At 35.7% G+C, this 25,555-nt stretch overlaps 1 protein-coding gene across 1 annotated transcript in view; it reads left to right on the top strand.

The window, feature by feature from the left end:
- LOC123557691 (coiled-coil domain-containing protein 138-like) overlaps nt 1–23,528 on the top strand; it is a 30,688-nt gene extending 7,160 nt beyond the window's left edge. The window contains exons 3-11 of the mRNA XM_045349319.2: nt 1,309–1,440; nt 4,376–4,495; nt 6,646–6,855; nt 7,482–7,625; nt 10,415–10,537; nt 10,936–11,152; nt 12,632–12,756; nt 17,413–17,603; nt 20,941–23,528. Of these exons, the coding sequence (XP_045205254.2) occupies nt 1,309–1,440; nt 4,376–4,495; nt 6,646–6,855; nt 7,482–7,625; nt 10,415–10,537; nt 10,936–11,152; nt 12,632–12,756; nt 17,413–17,603; nt 20,941–21,076 (1,398 nt within the window). The 3' untranslated portion in view covers nt 21,077–23,528. The remainder of the gene's footprint in view (nt 1–1,308; nt 1,441–4,375; nt 4,496–6,645; nt 6,856–7,481; nt 7,626–10,414; nt 10,538–10,935; nt 11,153–12,631; nt 12,757–17,412; nt 17,604–20,940) is intronic.
- The last annotated feature ends 2,027 nt before the right edge of the window (nt 23,529–25,555 follow it).

Raw genomic sequence — 25,555 nt, 5'->3', positions numbered from 1 at the left:
ACCATAAATATGTTCCAATTATTTTATCTTTGAAAATTTAAAAGTTACAAATTTATGCCCCCTGTACTTTGTGATTTTGATGTAGAGCCATGAAATTTTATTAACACAAAATTAAATGGTTTTACAGCCTAAAACAGCTGAATTAAACTATATTAAGAAAGTGTTGTCTTAATTTAAATTTCAAAATTTATGATGTTTCCGGATAGGGACAAATGATCTTACCCATCCCACAAAGTAGCAAAGTGCCCTGGCCTGTGACTTGATCTTGATGAAGTTCAGATCTAATTTCTGCATGTAATACTCATTCTCATCTTGTTTGACATTTGAGCCTCGTCATGAGAAAACCAATATAGTGCATTTGCGACCAGCATGGATCCAGACAAGCCTGCGCATCCAAACAGCTTTTCGCTTTCAAAGCCAAATTGCAATAGAGAAACCGTTAGCTAACAGCATGGATCTTGACCAGACTGTGCAGATGTTGGTTTTCTCATGTGAAGTTTGTGTGAAGTTCCGTCAAAGGTAGTTCTGCATGTTTGGGTCATATTTTTTTTCTACAAAATAGAATTTGATAAAACCCAGATTTTTCAGAACTTAAGAATTTACTTAGAAAGTCTGGCAAATAAAAAAGATAGGGTTCAATATTTACACATGATTAAAGAGATCCAATATTACTTAGAGTTTAGTTACCATGTCAAACATTTTAATATCATGTTTTTTTTCGTTAGAAAAGTAGTAACGTTGATGTTTTAATTAATTTGAGCCACACCATGAGAAAACCAACATAGTGCATTTGTGACCAGCATGGATCCAGATCAGCGCAGTCTGGTCAGGAGCCATGCTGTTTGCTAACAGTTTCTCTAATTCAAATAGGCTTTGAAAGCGAACAGCGTAGTCTGGTCAGGATCCATGCTGGTCGCAAATTCACTTTGTTGGTTTTTTTCTTGGCATGACTTATGTACTCATTGCTTGCCATTAGTGCACAGAAAGATTTTCATTTCCATATAATGAGTCCAGGCTTACTCTACATTTCCATATTACGTTATTAGGTAAAACTTTTACCTATCAGATATGCAGGAATACCTTAAAAGAAATAGTTGTGGCAATAAAACATTTTCAGTGTTTGAAACTTAGCCTTGCAAAATGTAGTTTATAGAAAGGGTCATCACTTTAACTACTTCATGAAACTAATGGACTGGGCTATCAACGGCTTTCCCTAGGGGGGAGCATGGAGGGGGAGGGGGGAGCATAAAATTTAAAATGTAAAGAGACATTGGCTGTTTCATACTTTTTGACTTTTTGTTAATTTAGGAGGAGAATCATATCTTGCATGATAGAGAGAACAGTTTAAAGGAGAGGGAGAGAATGTTGTCCATTTCCCAGGAAAACCTGAAAACTGTTGCTGATCTTGAAGTCAAACAGAGAGTGTCTGCTGTGGAAGAGGTAAAGTCTTTAGCTCGACAATCGAGCTATTCTACTCTCTATGGCGTTGGCATCACACCTTGGTTAAAGTTTTGAATGCAAGTACATATGGCTGTCATTTAAAGGCATTTAGATTTGAAACTTATTTTTTTCTTTTTTGTAAGTCATTAACCAACCTGATTGGGTCAAGTCCCATAACTCTGACATGTATTTTGGACAAATTATGCCCCCTTTTGGATTTAGAAAATCCTAGTTAAAGTTTTTACATGCAAGTTACTATCTCCTAAACTAATGTAGATATTGAATTGAAACTTTTGTGTCTTCAGGGTCATAAAATTAGGTGATAGCATCATGTCCCATATCTCTGACATGCATTTTGGCCAAATTATATCCCCAGTGAACTTAAAACCTCTGGTTAAAGTTTTTCATGCAAGCTTCTATCTCCAAAACTAATGCAGAAACTTGAGTTAAAGATTTAAACTCTGTAGATATTCTAACAATTAGGGTAATATTCCTGCTTCATAAGACAATAATTCAAATAGTCAAGCATTTGCTGTCTTACGAACAGCTCTTGTTTGTTTTCCAAACAGGTATATTCTCAGTATCAAAAAATGTCTTTCTTAAATTTGGAGACTTGCCCCATGTGAATTGGAAAAAGAGTTTTGTCATAAAATGTTTATAGCAAAGACTTAATATGATCTTTTGACCTTAAAGGTAAATCCCTGACCATAACTGCATGACCTCTTAACTTCATTATGTTCTTTAAGCAGAAAATGACAAATGTAAAATGTAAGCAAGTTTAATTTCTCGTTTATCAAAGGCTGTTTTGCCTCCATTTTCTGTTACTTTTTTGCTACTGAGTAATTACAGTTGCTTGTTATCACAATAACAATAAACAGAAACAAAAAAAAAACATGATGGTCCATTTGTAAAAAATAAAAAGCCCACCTATCTGAAGATGATTTGTTATCCAGTTATGGCAGTTACTTTGAAATGATGGCCCTACCGTATTTTGGTGTGTATAGGTCACGGTAATGTAAAGTCCGCATCTAATTTTTGCTCTGGAATGGTATTTCAGAACATGTAAATATAATAAAAAGGTAAATAATAACAGTCAAACTTTGTTTGCTCGAACTCGATGGGACACCCATAATTTGTACGATTTATCGGTAGTTTAAGCCATCAAACAAAATGCACTACATAGGGATTTTGCCGGGACCTGACGATGACTTCAAGCGAAGGGTAATGTTCGAATTATGCAAGTTTGAGGGAACGAAGTTTAACTGTATTAGTTTAAGGTGAAACTTGTTAAAGTATTGTTATGCATGCACTGGCTATACCTGAACACTAGGGGCCTCTGTGGCCTAGTGGTTAAGGTCACTGACTTCAAATCACTTGCCCCTCATCGATGTGGGTTCGAGCCTTACATGGGGCGTTGAATTCTTCATGTGAGGAAGCCATCCAGCTGGCTTACGAAAGGTCGGTGGTTCTTCCCAGGTGCCTGCTCGTGATGAAATAATGCACGAAGGGGCACCTGGGGTCTTCCTCCACCATCAAAGCTGGAAAGTCGCCATATGACCTATAATTGTGTCGGTGTGACGTTAAACCCAACAAAATAAATAAATAAATACCTGCACACTATCAGTCAGGTTCTCAATATTTCTAGGGGCTCGAACCTATGAGTCTGTTGTGATGTGATTAAAGTTGTTGACTTCAAATCACTGGCCCCTCACTGATGTGGGTTTCAAACGGTACTTTGGGTTTAGAATTTTTTGTGTGAAAGCAATACACCTGGCCTATGGAAGGCTGATGGTTCTGTCCAGGCTCAAAGATTTAGATCACTTTTTTTTGTTGGGTTTAAAGTCAAGCAGCAACTTTTCAAGCTTTTGTTGATGGAGGAAGACTCAGGGAAGGCATTGTTTCAAGCATGAGAGGAACCTGGCTCTGTGTTCACAAAACATTTTCAGTCTCAGCTGAGTTTGATAATGAAACTTGAATTGTCATTTATACCTAAATAGCATGTTTAAAACTAAATTTTAAGTTAATAACTATTTTCAAGTGGCTATTCAGTACTGACGATCAGAGTCAGTTTGAATTTAACCTTGAAGTTTTACCGGTTATAAAATTGATATTAAAATTTCAAACTCAAACTCAGCCAAGACCAAAAAATGTTTTGTGAACACGGATATCCTCTCATGCCTGAAACAATGCCTTCCCTGAGTCTTCCTCCATCATCAAAAGCTTGAAAAGTTGCTGCTGTGACTTTAAACACAACAACAACAAAAAGTGATCTAAATCTTTGAACATTAGATCATTGAACAATAAGATGCTACTTTACGAGTATGTACAGTTCACCGATGTTATTTATCAGGGAAGTTTTTTCAAGGACATCGAGTTGATAGGGATAGTATTAAAATTACTGTTGAATCATTACTGTTTGTGTAAGTTTCTTTTTCATGGATTTAACTCTCCTGTCATAGTTTTTATGTTTTCTTTGTAATGTAAGTTTACATTCAAGACTAAAATTCAGAAAATTTAGGTCATGCCAAAATGTATGATTTGACAGGTACATGTGTAGGTCAGGCCAAAAAAAATCAACATTTTTAAATAGTCTTCATGATCAAAGGTGTCATCAGAGTGTAAATATTCACAACTGGGTCAAACAGGAGAATAAAAATTTTAGGGCACCACAAGAAGTTCTTTATCCTAATAAAAAGAAATGTTCAATGTAGGAAATTTTCTTTTGCGGTATATGGACCAATTTTGGATTGCATGAAATATTCTTAAGTGGCAAAATTTTTATAACATTTTTAATATACAATATCTTTAAGTGTTTAAAATGTATAACATGTGCAATCTGTGTATACTTAAATGAATAAAAATGTAAAAACGGAAAATTTTTATTACGTAGGAGAATAGTGTATGTATTTATGGAAGATAACTCTCTTTTTTTCAGAAATACAAATCTGAGTTAGCGAAGATGGATCAGGCTTTGAAAGAGAAGTTCAAAGAGAATAAGAGATTGAAGGATAATTTTGAGACTCTTAAATTGGCAAATGATGCACAGAAAAAAGAGGTGAGACATCAGGGGTGTTACCTTAGCCCTTAACCCTTTACCCTGCTAAATTTCTGTAATGAACATGTCCGTCTTTCAATTTGGACAGTTTTAATTGAAGGCAAATTATCTGAACCAGTCAAAATTCTAGAAAGGTTACGATTCAGAACAAACAAATATGTAGAAATTTCCATTTTCGCCACTTGCGACTTTTATGAGCCACTTCTATCACAAATTCGCCAGTTGGCTCAAGTGGCGAATGACAGCATGAGACAGATGATGTAAAAGTGCGTCAAACTTTTGTTAGTCCAGTGTGGGCCCTGAGTATATCCCAAATATTTTTCTGGTTTCAATTTTCAGTGTCTCAGATTCAACATTTTTTGCGCATAAATAGTATATTAAGTGGAAGTAGTGCAAATTCGCTTAATAAAGTTTGCTGGAAATTAAAGTGTCTTACGGTTGTAATATTGATGATATTTTGATATATTGATTTGAAACATGTATTTGACAACTGTGTCAGCTGGTCAACTTCGACCATCATTTAGGTGTTGCCAATACACATGAAATCAGATTTGACCCCCGTAAGATGTCAGCAATATACATGAAGTTAGATTTGAAATGTTTTGATATGCTGTCACTTTATTGTTAGATCATTGTAAGATTATGAAATATTATCATTATGTCATGTTGTGTATAACAGCTTGCATTTCTTACAAGCTTATATTGATGATAGACACTTCAGAAAAAATAAAAAGACAAAAAAAGCATGATAAAATACTGTTTTATCAAAAAATACCAAACTAAATGTTACAGTAATTGACACAGGATTGGAAAGATATAAACCAACTCAATAAAAAATTATGAGCTTTTAGCCTTAAGTAAAAAGTTTTATTCACAATTTGCATGTAAAATATCTGATTTCTAGACAAGAAAAATATGCATAGTTGATTTCGACAGCCAGTTTTTCTGTTACATGATCAGTTTAACTTGAAATAACAGGTAGAAAATGCACAATAAATAAATAAAAAAAATTCAAGGTTCATGCAAAATAAGCGACAGAGTATAATCGACAGATTAGTCATGAATCACTGTAGCATTTCAATGATTTAAAAAATATTTTTAAAAAATATCTCGGATTTAGTTATATTATAAAATAAAAGACAATTACACTGGGGGGAATCACATGATCAAAATAATCACTAAACGAAAGTTAATTTACGAATAATATGGGATAATACTGAAGCAAATTTTGCTGTAAATCTAAGGTATAGCCTATAGCCTATCTTATGGCAACATAGATGTATTCTAAAACTACACAGATTTTAATCACAATCACCTTCTGATTGTTTGGAACTCTTCAAGAAACTAAGACCTCTTATTTTCATAAGTGTTCGTAATTTCCAGAAATCTATCATCATTATAAACTACATAATTATTTAACAACTTTCGTTAGTCATAATAAGGCTATGTTTAGATTTCATATCTTACGTCCGTCCGTCCTTCCAAGAATGTTGTGTTGCGCCTAGCTCAGAAAGTATTTGACGTAGAGTCACAAAACTTTACAGGAATGTTGGTCAGCATGTGTAGTTGTGCACCTGGGGTTTCAAGTCCGGATTCATTCAGTCGTGTAGGAGTTATGGCCCCTGACTTATTAAAAAATTGGTCATTTTAATGTTGTGTCGCACGTAGCTCCAAAAGTATTTGACTTAGAGTCACCAAAGTTTACAGGAATGTTGGTCAGCATGTGCAGTTGTGCACCTGGGGTTTCGAGTCCGGATTCATTCAGTCGTGTAGGAGTTATGGCCCCTGACTTATTAAAAAATTGGTCATTTTAATGTTGTGTCGCGCGTAGCTCCAAAAGTATTTGACTTAGAGTCACCAAAGTTTACAGGAATGTTGGTCAGCATGTGCAGTTGTGCACCTGGGGTTTCGCGTCCGGATTCATTCAGTCATGTAGGAGTTATGGCCCCTGACTTAGTTAAAAATTGATCATTTGAATGTTCCCAAAGTTGATCTGTGTCCTTTGTCATGTAGTGGGGGCATCTGTGTCCCATGGACACATTTCTAGTTTTAAAAATATTATTTTCGTCTAGAGATTATTTTAATCATGTGATCCCCCACACTGAATTAAGGAGAAAATGGTAGACATTTAATATTTTCTAATTTTTCAGTTGGAAGCTTTGAAAAGTCAACATGAAAAGCTGGAAAAGCAGTCGCTTAGTGTGCAGGCAAGACTTACAAACTTACAGAGAAAACAGGACTTTGTCCAGCGTCAGCGAGAAGCCGACCTTCCACTTCCTATGGCAGTACCTAAATCCAAAACCCAGCCAGACGTGCAAGTGGAGGAGAAAGAACGGCCAAAATCTACCAAATCTCAAAAGGTATACGTTGGCTCATTGTTGCAGGCAGTCTTTTGTTGCTTGTATATTCTGTTGAATGTATTTACCAAACAAGCATCCTGAAATCATATTGACCCTTATCATGCTGGACACGATTGATTCTGCCTTTGCAACCAGTGTAGATCATGATCAGCCTGCACATCCATGCAGTCTGATCATGATCTGCACTGTTCGCTATTCAGTCAGTATCTTTTTGGTAAGCATCCCTTTTGACAGTTAATGGTACTGTCCAAATTGAAAGATGGACAAGTCCATTATAGAAATTCAGCAGGGAAAGGGTTAATTAAATGCGTTATTTATGAACTTACTTGCTTGTCAAATGTGATGTTTTAACATCCCTTGTTTGATGTGTAATTTAAGAGAGAATTAAGAGAAAATATGTCAAATGCGTAATTGAATTTCAAAAAAAATTCTTAAAAAATCTACTAAAATTTTTGTATACCTTTTTCTCTTGACTAACGTGCAATTCTTCTGAATCAATTTTGTGTCTGATATGCAGTGTAAAACCTTGTTTAATGTGTATTCTATGAAACCAGTTTTTTAACTTGCATGTAATAAATAAAGATTTTTATAACTACCTTTTAGAAATATTTCTCTATTTACCCAAGCTCCCATCCACTACCTATGAGGTAATGTCAGCACTTCTAGACTGGGTCTCGGATTCACAGCTCAGGTATACAACTATTGACAATATTCTGAAACCAGTCGACAGAGTAGCTACACAGGATTTCCTTCAGGAAAAAGTTATCAAGGTATGGTACTGAAGAGATACAATGTACAAACACAAATACATTCAATTTTAAGATCAGAAAAGGGAGTAGAAGGGCTGTTCTTGAATTGTAGCTTTATTAGAAAGTCAAGGATCTAATGTCACACCCTTGCATTGACAGTGTTTTTGACTGTTTGTTTGTTTTTAGCTCACCTGAGCAATGCTCATGGTGAGCTATTGTGATCACGCTGTGTCCGTTGTGCTTCCGTCCATTGTCAACAATTGTGTTTAAAAGACCTCTTCTCCAAAACCACTGAATGGATTTTAATGAAATTTGGCATGGATGTTTCTTGGACGGTCCTCTACCATTTTAAGTTGTTCAAATGGTTCCACTTGGTTGCACACAGGGGCCGCCAGAGCTAAAAATAGAAAAATCTTCAAACGACATCTCCTCCTAAACCGATGGTCCGATTTTGAAATAATTTCACACAAATCGTGGGCTTAGCGCAAAACGGTTGTAACTTATATGAAATAAAGAAGGAGTTACAAGCGTTTTGCGCTAAGCCCGCGAAATGGTCCTTATGTCACCCTCTACTAAGATTGTTCAGATTATACCGATTCATCAAAAAAACATGGCCACCAGGGGTTGTGGTCACTTTTCCCATATGTATATAGTGGAAATTTAAAAAATCTTCTTGTGTGAAACTGCTGGCCCGATTTTAAAACAATTCTACACAAATGGTCCTTGTGTGACCTTTTACCAAGATTGTTCAAATTATTTTGATTCGTCAGAAAACATGGCCGCCAAAGGGCATGGTCACTTTTCCCTATATGTATATAGTGGAAACTTTAAAAATCTTCTTGTGTGAAACTGCTATCCCGATTTTAAAATAATTTTACACAAATGGTCCTTGTGTGACCCTCTATTAAGACTGTTCAAATTATATTGATTTGTCAAAAGACATGGCCGCCAGAGGGCATTGTCACTTTTCCCTATATGTATATAGTGGAAACTTCAAAAATCTTCTTGTGTGAAACTGCTAGCCCGATTTTAAAATAATTTTACACAGATGGTTCTTGTGTGACCTTCTACAAATATTTTTCAAATTTCTATAAACAATATCTCCTCCAAAAAAAATCACTGAATGGATTTTGATGAAACTTTACACAAATGATCTCAGGTTAGCACTCTTTCAAAGTTGTTCAAATGGTTCCAGCTCATTGAGCATAAGGGTTTTTTTGGTTAAAAGTAGGTTTAAGCTATCAGACTTTAAAAATCCTTTTCTGTAGAGCTTTGATATTTGGTATGTGATATAAGGGTTTGACTCTCTGCTATACTTGTCCAAATTATTACCCTGAGGTCAAAAGAACGGCCACGCCCCTGTGTCTGATATGTACTTACTATAGGCTTTTATGTAAGAAACTTCGAAAATCTTCTTCGCTGAATCAATAATAGCTAGAGCCGTGATATCAGATTTGTAATTTTGACTGTAATTATTCAGATTATTGCCCTAGGTTCAGAAATGTGTGTGACATGTGTATAATATAGGCTAACATAGAAGAAACCTAACTCTGTACTTATACAAACACACTTCAAGCCTTGTACACAGGTGAGCACTTTAGGGTCAATGACCCTCTTGTTTTTGTTTGTTTTGGTTTATATATTCTTGTTGAAAGTCTTGTTCCAGCAGTATTTAAGTTACATTACAGTTGCCAGTCAACATAACCAGTAATCCAGGATTTTGTATCATTACTGGCTTGCTTGGCAAATTACTGACAACTTCCATATCAGTTAATTCCCTTGTCATGTAATTGATAAAACAAGTTTAAGTATGGATTTAGTAGATGAAATCAATTTAGTTTGGGTACAAAACTCACTGTTCAGTTGAGTAAAATAAAATTTTGGATTATTTTTAGATTGACTATTCAAAGAATAGTCTAGCTATTCTACTCACCCTGGTGTCGGTGATGGCGTCACACCTTGGTTAAAGTTTTGCATGCAAGTATGTATAGCTATCATTTGAAGGCAAATAGCTTTGAAACTTACTTTTTCTTTTTCTAGGTCATAGATCCCATAACTCTGACATGTTTTTTTGCCAAATTATACCCTCTTTTTGCACTTAGAAAATCCTAGTTAAAGTTTTGCATGAAAATCCTAGTTAAAGTTTTGCATGCAAGTTACTACATGTATCTCCAAAACTAATGCAGATATTGAATTGAAACTTCATGTGTCTTTGGGGTTATAAAACTAGGTGATAGCATCAAGTCCTATAACTCTGACATGTATTTTGGCCAAATTATGCCCTCTTTTGTACTTAGGCTGTCTTACGGACAGCTCTTGTTAATGTTATATCGTAACTTTATACACCCATATAAACGCCCTAATAATTTGAAAATGTCTGTAACCACCCATTAAATCTCGTGAATTATTTTACATGAAAATTTCCGGGTGGCCTTCTACCAAAACTGTCATCATTCTGTTGATGCAACCAGTTTGAACTGTGAAACTTTAATAGGTGAGTGATCTAGGGTGCTCATTGCCCAGAAATATCTAAATTACTAGCATTCCATACTCCTAGCTTAAGATTTTAGCAAGTTTTTCTCCCTCTATTGTTTTGTTGAAAAGTCCTAGCATAGTCGTTTCTTCTCATTTTTCAGATTTTACAATACATGTTGAGATGTTAATGGAGTCAGGAATTATGTGTTCATGTCATATGTATTTTATTTATATATATATTTCCTTCAGAAATACCCTCCCTTGTTGAGATCAAGGGTTCAATGCAATATGGTCATAACTGTCTTTTCATTCATATTCATTTCTATCTCCTTCAGATTCTACCATCCCTTGTTGAGATGTTGAAGGAGTTTCCCAGCCACAATCTGAAGTTCTGTCTACCTTGTCTACAGTTTACATACTGGTCCCTGGTTCATGTTGAACAAAGCCAGGGACAACAGGTTGGTTTTTGCTTCTTTTTCAAAAATTCAAGAAATTTTTGTAAGCAAAAAAGTCATTTTTTAGTAGACATGTACACAGTTTTGCAGCCATAAATGAAAAGATTTAAAAATAGCATTTTCACAAAATCATTGATTTATATATTTTTACTTGAAATATTTTAATTAAATCTCATAAAATATTTTTTTTTACACACAAGTCTATTTCTTTGGGACAGGACTTATATCTTCACAGTTAGTAGTTTTTATTCATGAAAAGAAAAGTAGCCATTTTACAAAATTTTCTTTTTGTCAGCAGATGTTTAGTTGAAACATTTGTTGTTAACTTTTTGTGCCAGGAAGTACTGCAACGTGATATCAGATGAAAAATAGTAACTTAGCAAGCCTAGTTGATTTTTCAGCAAAAGTCTAATCTTTCCTCCACATTCCGAAGACTTGGAGAAGAGTTGTATCGTTCAAAGACAGTCCGATTTTACGATTCTGATCCCTACACAATAACTGATGTTACAACGTCTCCTGTAAAAACTGAGAAAAATAGAGAAGGAATTTACTTCAGAAGTTCTAACTTACATGTCCGCTTGTTGTCTTCGTTGATTATTTTACGGACTTTGTCTCAAGGTATTTCATGATTTCCTGTCATAATGAGCATCCATGGAATAATTTTTATGCCCCCGAAGGGAGGCATATTAGTTTTCAACTGTCCGTCACACCAATGTCCGTTTGTCACACCAATGTTAACTTTTTGCATGAAGGCACTTTACTCGCGAACCACTGCACCCAGGACCTTCAAACTTCACATGCTGGTAGTACTTATTGAGTACACGACCCCTACTGACTTTGGGTCACCAGGTCAAAGGTCACAGGGGCCAATGTTAACTTTTTGTATGAAGGCTCTTTACTCGCGAACCACTGCACCCAGGACCTTCAAACTTCACATGCTGATAGTACTTATTGAGTACACGACCCCTATTGACTTTGGGGTCACCAGGTCAAAGATCAAGGCGCTGAGGGGGCATTTGTCACTATTAATGACAGCTCTTGTTTTTTTTCTGCAAAGCATTGGACCAATTAAGTACTGTAAAATCAATTAAATTGGCTGGCATGAAATTTCGCGCAAATGTGAAAAAGGACTGTTTTGCGCAGGCTTTAATTCGGGCATTTTCAATTTTAGAAATGAAAAATAAAGTCAAAAATAATAATAGCGCGATCTTTAATTTGCGCATCCGTCCTTGCGTGAAATACGCGAAAATTCGTCCTACGCGAATAAAAATGATTTTACAGTACATGTATTTGAATTCAAAGCACTGACCTCCAGATGGTATGACATCAAAAGAAAAGAAAAGGAAATGTTTAGATGTCAGGAAATATTTACTGTATTTCTTAAGAAGGCTTTGAAACTTAGTTACCTACAGGTTATATGTTATGGAAACACATTAGAATTAGTTGTTTTTACTAACTTTTCCATTTAAAATTGAAACACATTTGTAACAGGGTACCGGAGGTGAACTACCCTTAATTATAAATCTTTATCTTTAATACTCGGTAGATATATATGCCTCCATGGTGTATTTGTTTAGAATGCTGAAAAGGATTTATTGCCAAGGCGGCTCAGGTTTGGTTCATGACACGGCTTTTTTTTTTCTTGATTTGGCATTTTTTTGAATAGTTTAGAAACAAAAACTCATGTTCTTATGTTCATAATTTGAACAAACTTCAATTTTAAAGCCAAAATCTGGAGGTCATTGCCTTTAAATATGTGTGTAACCTACAAATGAGGGGAGTGACACTGTGGTCTAGGGATAGAGCATCTGACTCCTACCCTGAAGGTGGCAGAAACCAAATCTGGCGAGAAATTTGAATAAGACCGTGGTCTCCATGATCTGTTACTTTAAGGCATGAATAATTGTCCGAAGTCCAGAGTGCAGTCATTGAGCATTGTTACTCGTTACAGTTTCTTACAGTTTTAAGAACTTTCCCTGCAATTTTTTGAAGTAAGTTTCTGAACCAAATCGTTACAGTATGCCCAGCAGTGTTCAAAAGCAGATTGTTTTGTTGTTTCCTTAAAGATGTAACAAAAAATTAACAATTGTTTTTCAGTTGATTTGTTAGCCCATGTGTTTGATGTATTGAAAGCAGATCTGAAATCGGACATAGCAAAGGAATTATTCTTGTATTACCAAGGGACCACAGTTGTGCTACAATTTCTAAAACCTGTAAATAAAGTAAGTACAAGACACAGTTAGCAGAATAGCGGAATTTCAGTAATATGTCCCTATATGAGATACTGGTTGGCGACCCAGGTTCGGACAATTTTACAACCTTTTCAGCTGTCATATTTCATTTTTATTTCATTTTTTTTCAAGATCCATGAAATGTTACCTGAATCAAGTTCAAATTTTCAGTGTCACAAAACACGAATTTGTTTGTATCTAAAAATAAACTGAACATATTACTGAAGCACGAAAGAGGGTACTTAAATTTAGCATTTATAGCATGTTGCAGGACCCAGTAATCCGACAGTAGGAAAACTCTAATTATCATCAAAAATATTTCAAACAATTTGAGAGGCTACCTTAGTGTTTTTATGCCCCCGAAGGGAGGCATATAGTTTTTGAACCGTCTGTCAGTCTGTCAGTCTGTCCGCAATTTTTGTGTCCGGTCCATATCTTTGTCATCGATGGATGGATTTTCAAATAACTTGGCATGAATGTGAACCACAGTAAGACGATGTGTCGCGCGAAAGACCCAGGTCCGTAGCTGAAAGGTCAAGGTCACACTTAGACGTTAAAGGTCATTTTTCATGATAGTTGGGCGTGTCCGGTCCATATCTTTGTCATCCATGGATGGATTTTCAAATAACTTGGCATGAATGTGAACCACAGTAAGACGACATGTCGTGCGCAAGACCCAGGTCTGTAGCTCAAAGGTCAGGTCACACTTAGACGTTAAAGGTCATTTTTCATGATAGTGCATTCGTGTCCGGTCCATATCTTTGTCATCCATGGATGGATTTTCAAATAACTTGGCATGAATGTGTACCACAGTAAGACGACGTGTCGCGCGCAAGACCCAGGTCCGTAGCTCAAAGGTCAAGGTCACACTTAGACGTTAAAGGTCATATTTCATGATAGTGCATTGATGGGCGTGTCCGGTCCATATCTTTGTCATTCATGCATGGATTTTAAAAATATTGGGCATGAATGTGTACCACAGTAAGACAACGTGTCACGCGCAAGACCCAGGTCCGTAGGTCAAAGGTCCTAAACTCTAACATCGGCCATAACTATTCATTCAAAGTGCCATCGGGGGCATGTGTCATTCTATGGAGACAGCTCTTGTTTTTGCTTAAAACTGTGCAAGTTTTCTCCCTTTGATTGATATTTTTGACATGACCCTGCTTATTAAATTCATCTTTTCCATTTTTTAAAAAATAACTTAAGAAATAAATAATGGCCTTTTATTTTATTTAAGCCTGGCACAATATACCCATTTTGATCACTTGGGGCCTAAAAACAAGTATGCGCATGCGCACTGAACGCACATGCAAATTCCCCCAGCGAGAGCTGTCACAACATTTCATGAACAAATGTCAATATTCCAGTTTTGTAAGTTTTACTTACGGTACCGATTTGCAATTGTTGCAGTGGATGTTGCTCATAAAGCAAGTGTCTATGTTGCTCATAAAGCAAGCGTCTGTGTACTTGTCAACAAATGATAAAAAAGAATGCCAAAATAAGCATTTACACAACTGTCCGGGTTTCTGGGTCTTCCGAAATTCTGGGTCGCCAACTAGTACATTAAGAAAATTTTGAGACTAACACTTTTCAGTAGAAACTATTACAGATACAAGCATGATTTTACATGGAATTCTAGCTGGTTTCAATAGCCATGTACATTGAAAATTTCAAGAAAATTAAGTTTTTTAGCTCGACTATTCATAGAATAGTAGAGCTATTGGACTCACCCATGCGTCGGCGTCCGCATCCGCGTCCCAATTTGGTTAAGTTTTTGTATGTAAGCTGGTATCTCAGCAACCACTTATGGGAATGGATTGAAACTTCACACACTTATTCACTGTGATAAAATGACTTACACTGCACAGGTTCCATAACTCTATTTTGCTTTTTTACAAAATTATGCCCCTTTTTTGACTTAGAAATTTTTGGTTAAGGTTTTGTATGTAAGCTGGTATCTCAGTAACCACTTGAGGAAATGGATTGAAACTTCACACACTTATTTTCTATGGTAAACTGACTTACACTGCACAGGTTCCCTAACTCTATTTTGCTTTTTTACAAAATTATGCCCCTTTTTCGACTTAGAAATTTTTGGTTAAGGTTTTGTATGTAAGCTGGTATCGCAGTACTCACTTATGGGAATGGATTGAAACTTCACTCACATGTTCACTGTCATAATCTGACATGCACAAAGCAGGTCCCATAACTCTGTTTTGCTTTCTTACAAAATTATGCCCCTTTTTCAATATAGAAATTTTTGGTTTAGTTTTTGTATGTAAGCTGGTATCTCAGTATCCACTAATGGGAAAGGATTGAAACGTCACACACTTGTTCATTGTCATGATAATTATGACATGCAGTGCAAAGGGTCAATAACTCAAATTCTCATTTTACAAAATTATGCCCCTTTTTCGACTTACGAGTTTTTGGTTAAATTCTTTTATGTAAGCTGGTATCTCAGTACCCACTAATGGGAATGGATTGAAACTTCAGGTTGCAGGTTCCATAACCCTATTTTGCTATTTTACTAAATTATGCCCCTTTTTCGACTTTCGTATTCATTCAATCGACAAGGCTGTTGAATAGTTGAGCATTGCTGTCCTCCGACAGCTCTTGTTTTATAGCTGAGTACCAAGCGTTTTAACACACCACACACATAAACGCTGGTGTTATTTTATCATAAGCATGAAGGTTAAAGGTAGGAAGGACATTAGGTCCTACATTAAGATGCATTATTCTCTAAATGAGCTGCACCATGAGAAAACCAACATAGTGCATATGCGACCAGCATGGATCCAGACCAGCCTGTGCATCCGCACAGTTTGGTCAGGATCCATGCTGTCCACTTTCAAAGCCTATTGCAATTAGAAAAACCGTTAACGAACAGCATGGATCTTGACCAGACTGCGCAGATGTGTAGGCTGGTCTGGATCTATGCTGGTCGCAAAAGCACTATGTTTGTTTTCTCATGGCGCGGCTCAATTATTCCAGCCAAGCAGATACTGCAAGAATTTAAAACTGTTTACAGTGAATCTTCCTCATCCAAAGCCACTGTTTATAGGTTGGAAAGGTTATTTAATAATGGAGAATCTATGAGTTGAAGATCTACCTTGAGCAGGGCACCCTAAAACATCAGCAATTTCTCATAGCATCGCTGCTGTAGCAGCCATTGTAACAGACTGGAGGTATATTGTTTCCCAAATAGCTGCATCAGTGGACATTTCATTGGGAATACTTCATGAAATTCTGACTTAACACTTGAAATTGCTGTGTGCAAGGAGGGTACCCTATCTGTTATCCAAAGGGTGCAATATTGCAAAAAAACATCTTTAAATAAAAAAAGGTGCTGGCTGTGCATTCCTACAATTTTAGAAGCACCCATCGTAGCAATGTGTATCAGTGTCTGTGCAGTATACTAAGGGTAGACTACCCTTGCACAGTATACTAAGGGTAGACTACCCTTGCGCAGTATACTAAGGGCAGACTACCCTTGCACAGTGTACTAAGGGCTGATTACCCTTGCGCAGTATACTAAGGGCAGACTACCCTTGCACAGTATACTAAGGGCAGACTACCCTTGCACAGTGTACTAAGGGGAGACTACCCTTGCACAGTATACTAAGGCCTGACTACCCTTGCACAGTGTACTAAGGGAGACTACCCTTGCACAGTATACTAAGGGCTGACTACCCTTGCACAGTGTACCAAGGGCTGACTACCCTTGCACAGTATAGTAAGGGCTGACTACCCATGCACAGTGTACTAAGGGCTGACTACCCTTGCACAGTATACTAAGTGCAGACTACGCTTGCACAGTATACTAAGGGCAGACTACCCTTGCACAGTATACTAAGGGCTGACTGCCCTTGCACAGTATACTAAGGGCAGACTACCCTTGCACAGTATACTAAGGGCAGACTACCCTTGCACAGTGTACTAAGGGCAGACTACCCTTGCACAGTGTACTAAAGGCAGACTACCCTGCAGCTTTCAGGTCATGGAAAGTTTAGATGAAAAAGTGTGTTTCTGCTAAGGGTGAATATTTTTAGGGACTGGTGTAAGCAACATGCTTAAATACAAGTTTTTCTTTCTTTTATATGGAAAGTCACAGAATTTTCTGAATTCTACCAGTAATGTAAGTTTGAAAGAGAATACAAAATGGATTTATGTATAAATAACTGCTTTAACAAAGAAACTAGTGACATTTACATTTTGTATAGAATTGTTGACCATTTCATACATTTGGATGTCAATTAAAACTAATTTGCATTTATTTGCATTAATGCATATACCTGGGTATATAAAGGAATGAGTATAAGTGCATTTATAGGGAAGATGCTCAGCAGTTATATCAAATAGAGAAAAAAAGTTATATTTTTCATTTACATTGTTCCAAATTTGTAAGTACCAGTATGTGATTTATTTGAACTTTTATTCAATTTTACAACTTCTTTTAATGGTTTGAGGTCTTTTTCAATGGACACATGGATATGAAATAATCTAGATACATTTATACCAGCTGAACACGAAAAACTTCATGTCATGCAGACAAATTGTAGTTTCATCTTTATGAAACCAGGTTATTACGAGTTTTTATATATTGCTGATGTATTAAGAAAATTCTTTACAATTTACTTTCAGCCTTTCATGTCACCAGCAATGGATATATTCCTTCAAATGTCAACAGATTCACCATTCCTTCCTCCATTCCTGGAGAGCTGTAGCAATGAAACTTGGTTCCGTACAGTTGCCATGGTTCTCAGAGCACCCAGACAGGATATGAAGCTTTTGGAGAGACTGAGTATTGTCCTCCAGAAGCTTTCAAAAGTTAGGTGAGTTATCAGTGTCTTTTTAGCTCGACTATTCGAAGAATAAGTAGAGCTATCCTACTCACCACGGCGTCGGCGTCGGCGTCACACCTTGGTTAAGTTTTTCGTACCAGTCCACATTTTGACAAAGTCTTTTGAGATAAAGCTTTGAAACTTTCAACACTGGTTTACCATCATCATGGCCAGTTATAGGCAAGAGCACATAACTCCATCAAGGATTTTGGCTGAATTATGGCCCCTTTTGACTTAGAAATCATGGTTAAGTTTTTCGTACCAGTTCATATTTTGACAAAGTCTTTAAAGATAAAGCTTTAAAACTTTCAACACTTGTTTACCATCACCATGGCCAGTTATAGGCAAGAGTACATAACTCCATCAGGGATTTTGGCTGAATTATGGCCCCTGTCGACATAGAAATCTTGGTTAAGTTTTTCGTACCAGTTCATATTTAGACAAAGTCTTTTGAGATAAAGCTTTGAAACTTTCAACACTTGTTTACCATCACCATGTCCAGTTATAGGCAAGAGCACATAACTCCATCAAGGATTTTGGCTGAATTATGGCCCTTTTTGACTTAGAAATCTGGGTTAATATTTCGTACCAGTTCATATTTTGACAAAGTCTTTTGAGATAAAGCTTTGAAACTTTCAACACCTGTTTACCATCACCATGTCCAGTTATAGGCAAGAGTACATAACTCCATCAAGGATTTTGGCTGAATTATGGCCCCTTTTGACTTAGAAATCTTGGTTAAGTTTTTCGTACCAGTTCATATTTTTTTGTAAAGTGTTTGACATATGGCTTTGAAACTTTTATCACTTGTTTAGTATAATAGTCTCTATCTGTAGGAAAGAGAACATAACTCTGTCATCTATTTTGGCTGAATTATATTCCTTTTTGGACTTTGAAATTGGTTCTGTTTTCATACAAGTCTATGTTTTGTCAAAACTATTTGACATATGGCTTTTAATCTTCGAACACTTGTTTATCATTATGATTTCCATCTGTAGGCAAGAGTACGTAACTATTTTGACTGAATTATGGCCCTTTTTGGACTTTGAAATTGGCTCATATATTGCCATTTAGTGCAAGACTTATCGAAATCAAAGTAATACAGGAACATTGTTTGTCTAATCTATTATTTCTTTTGTCTGAATATCCGTGGAAATATTTTGACCCCATTCTTCAATCAATTCTTCGAATAGTCGAGCGCGCTGTCATCAGACAGCTCTTGTTTAGCTCACCTGTCACAAAGTGACAAGGTGAGCTTTTGTGATCGCGCGGTGTCCGTCGTCCATCCGTGCGTCCGTAAACTTTTGCTTGTGACCACTCTAGAGGTCACATTTTTCATGGGATCTTTATGAAAGTTGGTCAGAATGTTCATCTTGATGATATCTAGGTCAAGTTTGAAACTGGGTCACGTGCCATCAAAAACTAGGTCAGTAGGTCTAAAAATAGAAAAACCTTGTGACCTCTCTAGAGGCCATGTATTTCATAAGATCTTCATGAAAATTGGTCAGAATGTTCACCTTGATGATATCTAGTTCAGGTTCGAAACTGGATCACGTGCCATCAAAAACTAGGTCAGTAGGTCTAAAAATAGAAAAACCTTGTGACCTCTCTAGAGGCCATATATTTTAAAAGATCTTCATGAAAATTGGTCAGAACATTCACCTTGATGATATCTAGGTCAAGTTCGAAACTGGGTCACGTGCCTTCAAAAACTAGGTCAGTAGGTCAAATAATAGAAAAACTTTGTGACCTCTCTAAAGGCCATATTTTTCATGGGATCTGTATGGAAATTGGTCTGAATGTTCATCTTGATGATATCTAGGTCAAGTTCGAAACTGGGTCGCGTGCGATCAAAAACTAGGTCAGTAGGTCTAAAAATAGAAAAACCTTGTGACCTCTCTAGAGGCCATATATTTCATGAGATCTTCATGAAAATTGGTCAGAATGTTCATCTTGATGATATCTAGATCAAGTTCGAAAGTGGGTCACATGCTGTCAAAAACTAGGTCAGTTAGTCAAATAATAGAAAAACCTTGTGACCTCTCTAGAGGCCATATTTTTCATGGGATCTGTATGAAAGTTGGTCTGAATGTTCATCTTGATGATATCTAGGTCAAGTTCGAAAGTGGGTCACGTGCCATCAAAAACTAGGTCAGTAGGTCAAATAATAGAAAAACCTTGTGACCTCTCTAAAGGCCATATTTCTTATGAGATCTGTATGAAAATTGGTCTGAATGTTCATCTTGATGATATCTAGGTCAAGTTCGAAACAGTGTCATGTGCGGTCAAAAACTAGGTCAGTAGGTCTAAAAAATGAAAAACCTTGTGACCTCTCTAGAGGCCATATTTGTGAATGGATCTCCATAAAAATTGGTCAGAATGTTCACCTTGATGATATCTAGGTAAAAATTTGAAACTGGGTCACGTGCCATAAAAAACTAGGTTGGTAGGTCAAATAATAAAAAACCTTGTGACCTCTCTAGAGGCCACACTTTTCATGGGATCTGTATGAAAGTTGGTCTGAATGTTCATCTTGATGATATCTAGGTCAAGTTTGAAACTGGGTCAACTGCGGTCAAAAACTAGGTCAGTAGGTCTAAAATTATTAAAATCTTTTGACCTCTCTAGAGGCCATATTTTTCAATAGATCTTCATGAAAATTGATCTGAATGTTCACCTTGATGATATCTAGGTCAGTTACTTCCTCAAGTTTCTATGCTGCAATGACGCTTTGAGTTACAATTTTGCATGTTCCATAGAAGTGTAGGGTACAAATGCAAGTGTTTTAGGGTTTAATTCCCAGTTGTATGGGAACTTTCGAACTTCCAACATATGAGGAAGACTTAAATGGGCCCCTTCAGTCAAGGGAGAGCTATTGGGTAGATACACAGACCTATAAGCTAGCCAAATGGCTTCATGGCAGGGTCTGAATCTACAGAGGTGATGGGCAAGTGATTTGAAGTCAGTGGCTTTGACCACTTGACAGTGGAGGCTCTCACAAATTCACAGGTTCTGTGTTGATACTTTAATGATAGGGCAGTGCATAATTGCTATATATCTGTGTAATGGGATCTTATTTTTTTAACGCTGTTTTATATGAATGGAAATGTGTAGATTTACCCCAGGTAATAACTAATAATAAATAAAGAATGTAAAGCTAAAAAAATAACTGAACATTTCCCCACAAAAAAATTCATTTAATAAGTAATTTTTCATTTCAGTCAGTGCTTGAGGAAAGAATCAGCTGGTTGGTTTTTACCATTACATCATTGATTATTCATTTGTTAACTATCTATGTAATGTATATGATATTTTCTCCTTTTTTCAGAACAAACAAGAGGTTCTTTGAGGTCTACACAATTACTGGAATTATACAGGAACTGTTGCGAGGCTGTTCCAATGATCAAGCATTCCTGGCTCTAAATCTCAAGTCTATACTGTACAATTTGAATTCAGGATCCTGACCATGTGATCATTAAATCAAAAGCCACGTGATTTGACATTTCCTGAATTGCCTATTTATTCTTCAAAGAAGTGACTGAGACCCTCTTTTGTAGTGAAGGGAATACACTTGACACTGTTAAAAACACAAAGTTTGTGTATTACCAATATGTTTGATATTTGCAAATTATAGAATTTCAACAGAAAATCTTGGCTCACTACACATGTAGTGATCTATTCAGCTATTGTTCTCGTTATTTAAGGTGGAGATAGGTAACAGGACTTTTTTTGCTTGTTACTGTATAAATTGTAATTTTGATATATAGAAATGTTGCTTTGGTACTAACTAAAATGCCTTTAAAGTTTTACAACAATCCACCAACAAATCAAGCCAAAATTGAAATGTTGAAACTTTTTGTGTCCAGAATGCCTGAAATTTACATGTGTTTTGAATTCAACAGCAATCAAGAATTGAAAAAGGTCCTTTTACTGGTACCAGCTTTGGAGTTCTTTAGAATATTATATATAATATGACACAAAACAAAAAAACGAAAAAAAAGATGAGACTGGAACAAAGTGGTAGGGATATCTGTACCTCTTTAATACACGCGATCTCATTGCTAAATTTATCATGTTGACTGTTGTGTTCAGTAGACTGTGAAAATGTTTAATTTTATTACAAAACAATGTATATTTCATGGGCTCATGACTATCAAGATAAAATCCATGTAGATTTTATTTGTGTATTGGGAATAAATTTCATGGCTTGATGCAACCAAGAAATTGAAGAAAAATTGTCCTTCAGATAGAGTTAATGAAAGATTTCATCTTTATTTGTCTTAGCATTTATCAGTGAGCTTTACAGATGAAAAGAATCCGTCCAATTATATATTGAAACTTTTGTTAGTAAAGCATATTTTCTTTGTGGTTGTTCGTCAGTATGTATGTTTTCTACAATGTTTACAACAAAGTTTAAAGATTATTTAATTAATTGAGTAAAGATAGTACTAGTCAAAAGGGGCACACCTGCAGGCTCCTGATATTTGTCATGTTTTGCATACATTTTGTATTTATAATTATTTACTGATAATTGTAAATTAATAGTTAAACATTGAGTTTTAGACTGTATGATTAAAACATTGAATAGTCTATAATATATTTAGGAGACTGACATACAAGAAAAGTCATGCAATTAAAATTGATGTGAAATAGAAGTAAAGTAGCTGCACTTTTAATCATGCCAATATAGATACTACATTTAATATTTGATAGACTTAACTACTGTAAAATCAGACTTTTTTACAAGGCTTAAAGTTAATTAAAAATAGAAATTTTGAATTTTATTATTCTAAATAAATCGCTTAATAAATTCAGTATGAGAAGAATCTTGTGTAATAGTCTCTATATTTTGTACTATGTATGTAACATAACTGCTGTAAAATCAGATATTTTCCTCAGGCTAAAAGTTTGCAAAAATGTTTCTTATTGTAGAATATTCACAATATATGGCCAATTTGTGACTTATTTAGGACTATAGAAATTTAAAAACAAATATTTTCACAAGTACAATATCTATTTTTATGCAAATATGAGCAGTAAGCAAGTAAAATGAAAGTAAACCCCTTGCAGAAATGTCTGAATTTACAGTCTCTACTTAGGAAATAGGTCCAAGCTTGCTTGTATTTGTGAAGTTTTTAACTCTCACATGCCAGTCTAGTACTAGCAGTATGTTGTTTTTAAGCATTCCAAGGTGATATATAGTAATTAATGTATTGCAGTTATGTATATGTAATTCGGTAAAAAAAAAAACACGTATGTAATAGTCTCTTTATCTTATACTACTGAGGTACAACGATTAATATAACATAACTTCTGTAAAATCAGATACTGTGACATTATTAATATTCGTGGGGGACTAATTTTCGTGGATTTCATGGTTAAGTCAAACCACGAAATTTAATCCCAACGAACAAGTAAAATTCTCATTCATTTTATATTCAAAAATTGAAATCCACGAATTCATATCCCCACGAAAATGCCAGTTTGACCAAAACCACGAAATTTCATGACCACGAAATTAAATGAATTTGCAGTATTTGGCTGAGGCTTAAAGTTTGCTTAGGTTAGAGTTGTTTCGAATTGTTGAATATTCTATATAAATGGACAGTTCATGAAACATAGGATTATTAGAAACATAAAAAGCATTTTCACAAGTACAGTATTTATTTTTGCAATAACGAACAATAAGCAAGTAATGTGAAAATGTATCTCTTGGGAAAATTTCTCATTTTGCAGTATCTGTTTATGAAATGTGGATACATGTCTAAGCTTGTTTGTATTTGTGAAGTCTTTTAACACTTATATGCCAGTCTAGAACTAGTAGTCTGTTGTTATTTTCTTACATAAATGAAGCATTCCAATGTGATATGTAGTAATTAATGTATTGCAATTATTAAAACCAGTTTCACAACAGTTTCACTTTGTCTATTTTTTTCGTGCTGTTTTATTATTTTCATATACACATGCATTTATTTAATATACAGTTCTCCAAAAAAAAAAAACACAAATGAAAGGATTAGGTTTTAAAGGTTTCTTTTGGTGAAAATTCTTCCCTTCTGGCAGTAGTCTGTTGCAGAAGGAATTGCTTTCGTTTCTTTAAATTCTTGTTTTCTTTATATCTGTATGTAAAAACAAGCAAACTTGAAAGAGACTTTAATGGTCTTACATCAGTTCAAATTTACCATAATATTTTTCAATATCATTTAAATCTTGGGTTTTTAGCTCACCTGAGCCAAAGGCTCATGATGAGCTTTTGTGACCGCTCAATGTCAGTCGTGCGTCGTCTGTCGTGTGTCCGTCAGCATTTTCTGAAAAAACCTTCTTCTTGAAAACCACTGGGCAGAATTTCACAAAACTTCACAGGAATGATCCTTGGGTGGTCCCCTTTCAAATTTATTCAAAGAATTTAATTCTATGCAGAACTCTGGTTGCCATGGCAACGGAAAGGAAAAACTAATAATATTCTTGTCCAAAACTGCATGGCATAGAGCCTTGATATTTGGCATGTGACATCATCTAATGGTCTTCTACCAAAATTATTCAGATTGTGGCCCTGGGATGAAAAGAGGCCCCGCGCTGGGGGTCCCAAGTTTTTCATAGACTTATATAGAAAAAAACTTTAAAAATCTTCTTGTCTAAAACCACAAGACCTAGTCCTTTGATATTCAGTATGTAGCATTGCCTTGTGGTCCTCTTCCAAAATTGTTCAAATTATTACCCTGGGGTGAAAAGAGAGCCTGCCCGGGGGTTGGGGGGTCTCAAGTTATACATAGACTTATATAGGAAAATTTTTTAAAATCTTCTTATCTGAAACTGCAAGACCTAGGCCTTTGATATTTTGTATGTAGCATTGCCTTGTGGTTCTCTATGAAGATTGTTCAAATTGTGCCCCTGGGGTGAAAAGAGGCCCCGCTCCTGGAGTCCCAAGTTTTACATAGACTTATATAGGAAAATAATAAAGATCTTCTTGTCTGAAAGTTCAAGGCCTAGGCCTTTGATATTTGGTATATAGCATTGCCTAGTGGACCTGTAACAGGTTTGTTCAAATTATGCCACTAGGGTGAAAAGAGGCCCCGCCCTGGGATTCACTTGTTATATGAGTTATATAGGAAAAAATACTTAAAAAATTATCAGATCATATTTCCTAAACTGTTTAATTATATTTACCTGATGTACCAGAGTGATTACGGGTCACCTTACTGTGACCTTGACCTACTTTTTTGGTTTTTAAGATACAGCCTTGAAATTTGGATGACATGTACAGTTTTGCATACCGATCTTAAAAACTGACTTTCAGTGACCATGAATGTGACCTAATTACCTACTTTCTAAATATTTTAGCATCAGTTTGCCTTTTGAAACATGTGGCTCATATTACTCAGGTGAGTGATTCAGGGTCATCATGACCCTCTTGTTATATAAAAGTTTTGTATCTGACCTGAAATATGTATCTGTAACAAAAGTCTGCTGAGATTTGTGTGCACACTAGAATAAAACTTAAACTGATATAGGGAGTGGACCTAACGTACAACTTGTACCTCGGGTAAACTATTGTGTTTGTCCTGTGTCCGGCGGTGGGCGTCGTAACAATTTACCCGTAAGGGGTGACAGTTTTTGCCAACATTTAACGAAACTTGACCAGAATGTTACCTGAAACAAAGTCTTGGGCAAAGTAAAACTTGGTCAAATTTGATATTTTGTTATCCAGAATGAAATATCTGGTCGCTTTGACAAATCATAGAAATACTTCTAACTTTCTGGAGGAAACATTTTGTACCTGATTTTCATACATTGATGCTTTAACAGAATGTTTGTCTTCAACTTTGAAACTAGGCTTTAAAATTAAGTCAAATCAAAAAAAAAAAAAATGTTAATATAATACCTAATAAACACAAAACTGCTGAACGTTTATGTAAATAGACTCGAGGTCATCTTTGAGACTT

The sequence above is a fragment of the Mercenaria mercenaria genome, chromosome 5, assembly GCF_021730395.1.
Source record: "Mercenaria mercenaria strain notata chromosome 5, MADL_Memer_1, whole genome shotgun sequence".
NCBI lineage: Eukaryota > Metazoa > Mollusca > Bivalvia > Venerida > Veneridae > Mercenaria > Mercenaria mercenaria.
The sequence above is the reverse complement of the archived record's forward strand: the minus strand, read 5'-3'. Positions and strand labels throughout refer to the sequence as shown.